At 42.4% G+C, this 10797-nt stretch overlaps 1 protein-coding gene across 3 annotated transcripts in view; it reads left to right on the top strand.

The window, feature by feature from the left end:
* Positions 1-8112: 8112 nt before the first annotated feature.
* The window catches only part of CAPN7 (calpain 7), a 37829-nt gene continuing 35144 nt past the window's right edge, over positions 8113-10797 (top strand). The window contains exon 1 of one of the 3 annotated variants that reach the window (XR_002176225.3): positions 8113-8475. Coding sequence is in view for 2 of the 3 variants with exons in the window: in XM_033855292.2 (XP_033711183.1) it covers positions 8374-8475 (102 nt within the window). In the remaining variant the exon portion in view is untranslated. The remainder of the gene's footprint in view (positions 8476-10797) is intronic. The other 2 variants (XM_033855292.2, XM_019934399.3) reach the window with 2 other exon arrangements.

Raw genomic sequence — 10797 nt, 5'->3', positions numbered from 1 at the left:
ATAGGGATCAGTCTCCAGGAAATGGGACTCCAAGCAGCTCAGAGGCAAGACTGTTCCAGGACCAAACGATCTGTCCCTGAACTGACAGATCATTTCCTGAAATAGCCAGAAGAATAATGAGTACAGTCAAGTGGAGCAGGACAGAGCTTGGTCAAATATCTCATATTCGCCAGGCGCTGTGCTAAAGGCTTTATCTCATTCAATCTTCCAGAAACTTAGCGAGGTAGGTATTAACATCCCCCATCCATGTCAGCTCATTTGTCCCCACGTAGATGAGGAAATTGAGGCTTAGAGATGCTAAGCAGTGTGCTCAGGTTTGCAAACTAGAAAATCATGACAAAAATTGTGACGCAACTTTCTCTGTCAATTTTCTCATCTTTGCTATTCTGGTGGAAATTTAAAATTCTGATTTCTCAACTTTGTTCCATGAAAACTGAAAGCGTTAAGACTGCTGTATTGTTACAATGCCAATTTCCTGTTCAGATACTGTACAATAGATTTGCAAGATGTTACCATTGGGAGAAAATGGGTAAAGGGTACATGGGATTTTTCTGTATTATTTCTTACAACAGCATATTAATTTAAAATTATCTCAAAGTAAAAGTTTGATTAAAAAAAAAAAACTAAAACTGCCCTACAAAGATGGTTTCTCCAGACTTCTTTTATACCTTTTTGAGAGATGATGCAGTACTTTGGCAATGCAATGAGAAAACTGAAGGGTGATGTAATAGTGAGGACTTATTTCATTATTACTTCATTGATTTATGCATTCCATCCTTCTTCTGTTTTCCTGTTATCTTAGTATTTCTTAAGCATAGATTGGAATTATTAATAATGAAGTAATTTATAGAATGATAAAATAGCAAAATATTATAACACACAGAAAAAGATCCCCAAAGCTTGCTTAGATACTAAAAGGTAGCTGTGATCTCTAAAAAGATCCAATAGACCCATACGATAACTGCTAAATAGAATGATAGATTTTAGATAGATGGATGAATAGATAGATAGATAGGTAGATAGATAGTAGATAGAAAATTTTTTCTTGGTTCCTTGGAACAACTTTAATGAAGAATAAAAGTCATTGAAATATCAATCCCTACAAATAATTAAAATCCCTCCAGAAAGCAACTCAGAAACTAAAATTGGGTCTAGTGGTCCTTACGGTGTACTGAGGGTTAAGACAGAATCCAAACGCTTAGCTTGGCCAACAAGGCCCTGCATGGTCAGCGCCTGCCCCCCAACCTCCCTGGCCTCTTTGTGCACCTTGACCCTCTCACGCTCTCTGCACCAGCCACACCAGCCTTCTCCCCAGTCTTGTTCAGTCTTGTCACAGGGCCACTGTACAAGCAGGTCCCTCCATCTGGAGGGACGTCTTTGCTGACCGCCTAGTTAAGGTCAGTTTCTTTTTCATAAGCTTTTACAGGATAGAGTTAATTACCTTTGGAGCACTCCCTCCATCTGTAACTATTCATTCACTACTGGATTTTTTTTATTGAGGTCTGTGTCCCCTGGGAGACCAAAAGCCTGTGAGAGGAGGGCTGTTCCCGTTTCCACACATCACTGCATCCACAGCTGTCAGCAGTAACCCACATCCTCCCTGAGATCCCTCTAAAATTATGAAGAGAAATAAAGTACAAGCCAGAGGATCAAAATGGCAAGATGTGGGTCCAAGGTAGCCTGCAGATCTGCACTGTTGGTTCATAGTGTTTAGAAAAACACTGGAATTTGTGTTCATTTAAAAATCAGAGATTTTCACACTAAAATTTGAATTTCTGGCTTCTCTTGATTAAAAAAAAAAAATTCTGGGCCCACATTCCCTTGAACTTTCTAGAGCTGAGCAGTGGCTGCCCCAGTTAGCAGGGCATCTCTCTTCAACTCAGCTGTCTACCACCAGCCTGCTTCCATTGTCCCTATTTCTTGCCTCAGGGATGGAGCTATAAACTCCATAGAGCCCCAGGGAAGCTTGGGACTGGGAATCACTGTGCTCTTTAGGGATCATGGTAGGTGTTTTAAATAACCATTCATTGAAAGAATAAATCAGTGACCATAAACATCTGTGTGGTAACCTGCCACTATGCCATACAGCTGCAGTGTCACATGGAAACACATGGTGACAGTGTGCTCTCAGAAATTCACAGATTCATTGTGGCTGGTAATGCTTTGCAGTAAACGGGATGAACTGTCCTACAAACCCTTTTTGTTTGGTTTTCAGTTCTTGATATGCTTGTTTGTTTGTTTGTTTGGTGAGATGGCAATGTAATCCTGTGTCCAAACAAGCACTTTCTCAATTTTTATTGCTAGCCAGACTTCAAATTCAGGACCATATGAGTGTGTGTGTATGTAATTAGGATGCGTATAATATTAGGATTATATAAAATTAGGAGATATGTAAAATTAGCGTTATGAAATTTGTATCTTAAATATATACTAATAAATTTACAGTGTGTATAAATAAAATGAAGATATGTATATATAGTTAGGATATATTTAAAAATTAGAATAGAGAGACAGAATTAGGGTATCTGTATACATGTGTATATATGATATATATATACACATTCTAATTTTGTATATCTTCTAATAGTGTGTGTGTATATATATTTATATATATATATTCTAATTTTAGGTATATATTTGATTAATTGAACATATGTAATTTACATATTATATATACTTAAGCTATATATAATATAACCTACTATATATAATATGTAAATTACATATATGTTCAATTAATATATTATTTATATATAGTTAAGACATGTATAAAATTAAGAGACATGTATATAATTGAAATATATATATATAATTTAAGATATATAGTTGGAATATATAGAAGTAAATAGGATATATATACATTTTGGGATATAAAAATAATTAGGAGATATATATGTATATCAGGTTGAACCATAGGAAATTGAAGATTGCAGCAGATATTCAACTGTTTTTGACCTACAAAGATGGCAATTTCATATAGTCAAACCTAATATTTCAAATGGGCCAAAATAATCATATCTGTTGGAAAATAAAACTCATTTTGTACAGTCTTCCCTCAGAATACTCTGTTGTCTGTTTCTAGTTCCAGTGTCCCCAATCTGTCAATGATTTGAAAAACTGGTCCCTGATCATACTGGTGAGCAACTCTAACAAGAAACCAGGATCCAATGAGGTTTTGCTCTTCCCACGTGGGAGGTCACAGGGTGCTGTTTGTGGGAAAGAATATTATTTCATTTTTCCATTATAGGCGGACCTTGTTACAGATAGTGTGTTTTTTACTAATTGAAAGTTTGTGGCAACCCTGAGTCGAGCAAGTCTATTTTTCTAGCAGCATTTGCTCACTTGGTGTCTCTGTGTCACATTTCGGTAATTCTCACAGTATTGCAAATATTTCATTATTATATTTGTTACAGTGATCTGTGATCTTATTTATTTATTTATGGCTGTGTTGGGTCTTCGTTTCTGTGCGAGGGCTTTCTCTAGTTGCGGCGAGTGGGGGCCACTCTTCATCGCAGTGCGTGGGCCCCTCACTATCGCGGCCTCTCTTGTTGCGGAGCACAGGCTCCAGACGCGCAGGCTCAGTAGTTGTGGCTCACGGGCCTAGTTGCTCCGCAGCATGTGGGATCTTCCCAGACCAGGGCTCGAACCCGTGTCCCCTGCGTTGGCAGGCAGACTCTCAATCACTGCACCACCAGGGAAGCCCTGTGATCAGTGATCTTTGATGTTACTATTGTTATTGTTTTGGGGCATCACACACCGTGCCATATCAGATGGCAAACTTAATCCATAAATGTTGTGTGTGCTCTGACTGCTCTCTCTCCCTCTCCCAGGGCCTCCTTATTCCCTGAGACACAATACTGAAATTCGGCCAATTAATAGCCCTGCCATGGCCTCTAAGTGTTCAAGTAAAAGGAAGAGTCACACATCTTCATTTTAAATCCAAAGCTAGACATGATTAAGCTTAGTGAGGAAGGCATGTCAAAAGCCCAAATAGGCTGAAAACTAAGCCTCCTGCGCCAAACAGTTAGCCAAATTGGTGAAAGCAAAGGAGTTCTTGAAGGAACTTAAAAGTGCTACTCCAGTGACCACACCAATGATGAGAAGGTGAAAGAGCCTTATTGCTGATATGGAGAGAGTCTGAGTGGTCTGGATAGAAGATCAGACCAGCCGCGACATTCCCTTAAGACAAAGCCTAATCCAGAGCAAGGCCCCAACTCTCTTCGTTTCTATGAAGGCTGAGAGAGGTGAGGAAGCTGCAGAAGGAAAGGTTGAAGCTTAACAGAGGTTTGTTCATGAGGTTTAAGGCAACAAGCCATCTCCATAACATGAAAGTGCAAAGTGAAGCAGCAAGTGCTGATGTAGAAGCTGTAGCAAGTTATCTAGAGGATCCAGCTAAGACATTCATGAAGGTGGCTACACTAAGCAAGACCCCAGATAAACTCTTCTTATTCACAGCTTGCTGCATTAAGTTTTCGGTTGACAAATTCAAGCATCCCTTCCTCTGGGACGCGCTGTGAGCGTCCACTGGGCTGATTTGGTTGCTGCTCCTCTGGCCCCCCCCAGCCCCTGACTTACCCTCTCTCGGCAATTATTAAAGGCTGTTTGAACTGTTGGCTTATGCATGTCTTACTCACTACAGGGTGAGCTGTTTTGGTCATTTTGTTTTGATCCCCACTGTCTGGTCAACAGAATTACTATTTGTTGACTGAAGTAATAAATTACCATTACTGGGTTAGCAGCTTTAAAAAAGAGTACTACTACTACTACTACGATTATCATTACACTATTGCTACTATTACTATTACTACTACTACAACTCTGTTTTCTACTTACAGTGGCTCAGATGGTGCTATTTCCATTAGCCTCTGCAAGGCTGGATTTCACAAGGATGCTTTGCTGCTTCCTCCTGTGAAGTCGTGTGTAAGAAGGGAGCCACAGATTCAACAACAACAGCATGGGCTTCCTGAACAGAGGTGTGGCCAGTCTTCTTGAACTCACCCCTCTCTCTAGGTCTCTCCCAGCTCTCTGGAGGGTGGGGGCCCCCATACTTCAGGATGAAGGCATTTTGACCAAGCACCTCTGAGTGCTTAACGTTGGGCAAATTCTGCCCTGGTAAGTATCACAGACCTGGCAGAGCAGGTGGCAGTGCTACTGGACATACTGGCATACATTCCCCAGAGGCAGCTGTCAGGAGGCTCCACCACCTCACTCCAGGGTTTTCTGGATAATCCATGATTGCAGAATACAATGTCAATATATAAATATCAACTCTATTCCTATATACTAGCAAAAACAATTGGAAATTGAAACTAGATAAACAACGCCATTTAAAATAGCATCAGAAATATGAAATGCTTGGAGATAAATCTGTCAAAAGATGGATGTATAAGACCTGTGCCCTACAGAACATTGCCGAGAGCAATGAGAGAAGGCCTGAATACGTGGAGAGGTTTACCATGTTCATGGATTGGAAGTCTCAATGTTGTTAAAGACTGCAGATACTTTGAAGCTTCGACTTGCTTTTACCCAGCTTTATCTCACTCTCTCTCATTTGTCTTTGTATCTTCAACGTGTCACTCTGTGCCTGGCACCAAGCAGGCATCCAGTGTTCAATGAATAAGTGAACAAGGAATAAGGGAATAAATGAGCAGGTAACAGGAGGGGTCACAACTGCCTGGGAGAGTTAGAAAAGCCCCCTTCAAGGTGGGCTAGGAATTCTATAAGCTGAGATGAGAGGGGAACATTAGACACAGAAGTCCTCTTATGAGCGGGTAAAACTGCATTCATCTGCTGTAACTTGGGGATCAGTTCCTGCCAGACAGTGTCTGCAGACACCTTGGGAACACACCCTGAGCTCCTGTTCTGAAGGACCTTCCACTCTGTGTTAAGGAATTTCTATTTCATTCTTCAGAATAAAGATGGGGGAGGGCACATTGAGTGTATTTAGTTGGGGAGTTCACTCACTCAACATTTTGAAATATTTATCCAACACCTGCTCTGGGCCAAAGCTTGGGCTTAATTCTGGGATAAAACTGGTGAAGACAGAAACCATCCCTGCTTCAGTTATAAAACAGTTGTAGCTAATGATGGGAACCATCTTTGTGCCAGGCAGAGTCAAATTCTCCACCTATGCTCTTTACAACAGTCCAATGAGATAGTTATTACTATTAACTTCACAAAATGTGAAGAAACGGTTAAATTAATTAAGAAATGAGTCCCACTTAAATGCAGGCCAACTGACTAAAACAATTTTATTGAGGTGTAATTAAGAAAAATTAGAAGCATGCATTTATCTTTTTTTGCTGTACAGCAAAGTGATTCAGTTATATATACATATATTCTTTTTCATATTCTTTTCCATATGGTTTGTATATACAGTAGGACCTTGTTGCTTACCCATCCTATATATAATAGTTTGCATCTACTAATCCCAAACTCCCAATCCTTCCCTCCCCCACCACCCTCACCCTTGGCAACCACAAGTTTGTTCTCTATGTCTGTGAGTCTGTTTCTGTTTCGTACATATCTTCATTTGTGTTGTGTTTTAGATTCCACATATAAGTGATATCATATGGTATATGTCTTTCTCTTTCTGACTTCACTTAATATGATAATCTCTAGATCCATCCATGTTGCTGCAAATGGCATTACTTCATTCTTTTTTATGGCTGAGTATTATTCCGTTGTATATATGTACCACCTCTTCTTTAACCATTCATCTATCGATGGACATTTAGGTTGTTTCCACGTCTTGGCTATTGTAAATAGGGTAGCAGCACATATTTAAAATGTACAGTGTGATAGGTTTTAACAAATGGATGTACATTTTGACATCACCCACCAACAAGATACAAAACATTTCCATCACCTCCAAAGGTTCCCTTATCCCTTCCCAACCATTGATGTGATTTTGTCACTGGATGGGATCTCTTTGAGGGCGAGAGAGTGGGCTCTTGTTCAACACTCGGAAATGAATTGTCCGAGGAGACACAGCACTGACAAAGCGAAAGACTTTATTGGAAAGGGTCCCTCAGGCGGACAGCAGCAGGGTAAGGGAATCCAGGAGAACTGCTCTGCCTCATGGCTCGCAGTCTCAGGCTTTATGGTGGTGCAGTTAGCTTTCTGGGTTGCGGTTGTCTCTGGCCAATCATCTTGCTTTTGCCTTCATTTGGTCCAACTCAGGGCCCTTCCTGGTGCATCCTTCAGTCAAGATGGTTTCCAGCGCAAGGATTTCTGGGGAGATTGGCAAGACATCTTATGGACTGGTGTCTCCTCCGTTTCTTGGCCCTTCCTGGATTTTCCCTGGGGTTGGTTGTGGGCCCTTCACTGGTTTTGTGTTCTTTTGAAGCATCCCGAGGTGGGAGACTGAAGCAAAGGTATTACGGTGCCCCACCAAGGCAGGCAGTTTTAGTCGATGGCTCCGTAACAACTTCTTACGTTATTGATTAGATTCCTCTTTGCTAGTGTTCCTTGTAAACAAAGTTGCTCAGTCTGTATTCTTGTGTCTTGCTTCTTTGACTTAGCGTGAATTTTGAGTTTTATCCGTATTGTGGAGCCTCTCACTAGTTTATTTTTATTATTTCTGAATTTGGAGTTTTAGGGGAGAGAGACACTAATCAAATAATCACCTAATTGAGTATTTAATTACAACAGCTTTAAGTTAAGCTAAGGAGAAGTACACGGGAAAATGCATTACCTTGTTTGTTGGCAATTCAACCAATACCATACACTGGGGCATGTATACAGGGTTAATTAAGACTCAGCTTGTGGATATAAATATTATAAAAAAGTATCTAAGAATCGTATATCCTTACTTCACTCCCCTAATTAAAAAAAAAAGTCATCTCAGATGATGTTGGGAAGAAGCACTGCTCACCTTCTCTTTACGCTCAGGGGAAAAATTTTCCGGGAGGCGCATGCGCCCCTCCTCCCAGCCTGGCCGGCAACAGGCTCCACAGTCACTGCCCGGACAGGCGGACTACGAAGCCGGCAGCCGCTCAGACGTGGCACCTCTTTTGCTTGCCCAATCCCGAGCGCCCCGGCAGTCACGTGCACACGGCACCGCGCAGGCCGGGCCCTGCCCACCGCCCGCGCCTTCCCGCACCCTCCGGCGAGCCCGGCAACCCAGGCTACCAAAACACCTGCGCCGGCCCGGCTGCGCCTGCGCAGTGTGGCCGGTGGGCGGGACGGCGAATGCGGTGGCCGCGGAGCGAGGCTGCCAGCGGGCTAGGAGTCGGAGTTTTGCCGAGGGGTCGGTCGCGGTCCTCTCTCAGCCGCCGGAAGTGAGCTCCGCCGCTCCTTCCGTGCGGCCGAGGTCCTCGCCCGGCACTCGGGCGCGCGGCGGTCGGCGGGGGTCCTCGGCGCGTGGCAGCCATGGACTCGGCGGCGCTGGAGCGGGACGCGGTGCAGTTCGCGCGGCTGGCGGTGCAGCGCGACCACGAGGGCCGCTACTCGGAGGCCGTGTTTTACTACAAGGTGGGCCGGGGGCGGGTCCAGGTGCCGAGGGGACGGGCGCGCTCGGCGTGGCGGTCCCCCGTCCCGCTGTCCCTCTCGCGGCGGGGGCCGGGCTGAGGGGTCAGGCCTGCCCCCGCCCCAGGGTCCGGCCAGCGGCGGGCTTGGTCGCCGCTTTGGGGTCGGTCCTGGCCGGCGAGTCCCCAGCTGACCGCTCCTGAGGGCGGCGGCGGAGCTGGACTGTCAGCTCGCAGCTTCTCACCGTCACGGATGTACACGGAAACAGTGCTCACGGAAGAACGCAGAAAGTCAATCAAAAATAAAACATCGCGTATCCTGGTATTTGACATCTACGTATATTTGGTTTTGTACGCATGTGTGTGTGCACACCTTTTTTAAAAAAACAAACTTGGATCAGACTGTTTATACTTTTTAAAATCTGTTCTTTGCATTTGAACTTTTAAAAATTTTTGAATTTTTTTAAAGTTTCATAGCATAAACTTGTTAATGATAGATATATAGTATTCCATTATGTGGGTGTGCCATAGTTTATTTACAAACTCTTCTGGCCATTTTATGTTCATTATGGATCTTCAGCATCATAATACCCTTATAGCTAATGCTTTACACGTTTCTTTGGTATTTCTTTTGGGTAAATTACTGGGGCCAGAAATACTAAATCAGAGTAGGAGCTCACAGTCCACCGCCTGCTCCCCAATCCTGAGCATTTGCAAACACACCCCTCCGGCTCCTCGTGCAGATAGCTGTATCCTCTTGACATTGTCATCTTTTCTTTTAGAAAGAATTTGATAATACAGTAATCGTAATTTTTTTCCATAAACCTATATGCTGTCAATAATGTGTGGTTTGCTTTTCTCAGATTAATATTTGATTGCCTTCATTTTGTAATCTATATTTAGAGACTTTGGGTCTGTTTCAGAATCATTCTTTTTGGACATTTTTTTTTTTGACAATTTCATGACGATGGTATTTCTTTAAAAGTAAAACTGTTTTATTAGTTTTGTGAAATCACTGACAAATGTTCATAGGTGAAAATAGTGCCACATAAAATAGCTTTTTTAAAGCGAAAGGAAGTACTGTACAGTGCCTCTTGTTTTGCTGTAGGATTACATGCATGTTGTTATGAAGAATTTCTTTTCCTTGAGAGAATCAGAAAAGTGGTTGTGTTTCTAGGAGCTATTTATGTAAACTGTACCAGATATTTAGTGTTTTCCGCCTTCATGCTGTTCTATTAGGGATTCCTTAATTGTTAATCACTTTCAAGTGTAAGCAAAATGAGCAAAATAAAGTTGATACCAACAATTTAAAAAATTAGTTTTAATATTTACATGTACAGTTATATTTTCCTCCCCTGAAATATCTGAATTGCAGAATCTGAGGAAAACATGTTTTCTATCCCCGATTTCCATTTGGATCAAACCTGTACTCTTCTTACTGATTTTGTAGGTTCAGGGAAACAATTCCTGCTGCAATAACTGGATTCAAAAAGTGATGCTCAGGGCTCCCCTGGTGGCGCAGTGGTTGAGAGTCTGCCTGCCAATGCAGGGGACACGGGTTCGTGCCCCAGTCCGGGAAGATCCCACATGCCGCAGAGCGGCTGGGCCCGCGAGCCATGGCCGCTGAGCCTGCGCGTCCGGAGCCTGTGCTCCGTGGCGGGAGAGGCCACAGCAGCGAGAGGCCCGCGTACCGCAAAAAAAAAAAAAAAAAAAAAGTGATGCTCAGTAGATGGCTTCTTTGGATCCAGATAACAAGGCGTGAGGTTCCTTGAAGTGCACACGCTTAGATTACTGCAGTGAAGGTGGTGGTACTTGGGAAAGTCTCTCTGTGGTTCTTGTGTGTGGTAGCATTGGTCACCCTCCTGGAATGGTGATGGCGAGAATGGAGGCTTTTCCTCGCCAGCACAGCCTAACTGGCTGAGGAAGTCATGGAATAACTGGAAGACAAATCCAGGTTTTCTTAATTAAAATAAGTTTATTTCATACAACTGAAATCTGCCTTAAAATGTGTCCCCCTTTGACAGTATTTTCTGTGGAGAAAGATTTTCTTTCCACTGTGAGATATTTAACCTTTATAATTTCTTATAATCTTTTATTGATATTTAATTTAATTGTATCGGGTACTATCTGTTCTAATGCTTTTGAGACTCAATTCACCTTTTCACAGTACATAATTTCAAGTCTGACCTATTGCAAAAAGAAAAAGGAAAACAGAGAACATATAAATCACAGTTATCCTAACAAAATACTTATAATCAACCCCTTCTATTTGACTTCATAAATTTTCCACAGTAGGAGAAAGAGAGCATTGAGAACTGAAAAAAAGTAG

The sequence above is a fragment of the Tursiops truncatus genome, chromosome 4, assembly GCF_011762595.2.
Source record: "Tursiops truncatus isolate mTurTru1 chromosome 4, mTurTru1.mat.Y, whole genome shotgun sequence".
Lineage (NCBI taxonomy): Eukaryota > Metazoa > Chordata > Mammalia > Artiodactyla > Delphinidae > Tursiops > Tursiops truncatus.
The sequence above is the reverse complement of the archived record's forward strand: the minus strand, read 5'-3'. Positions and strand labels throughout refer to the sequence as shown.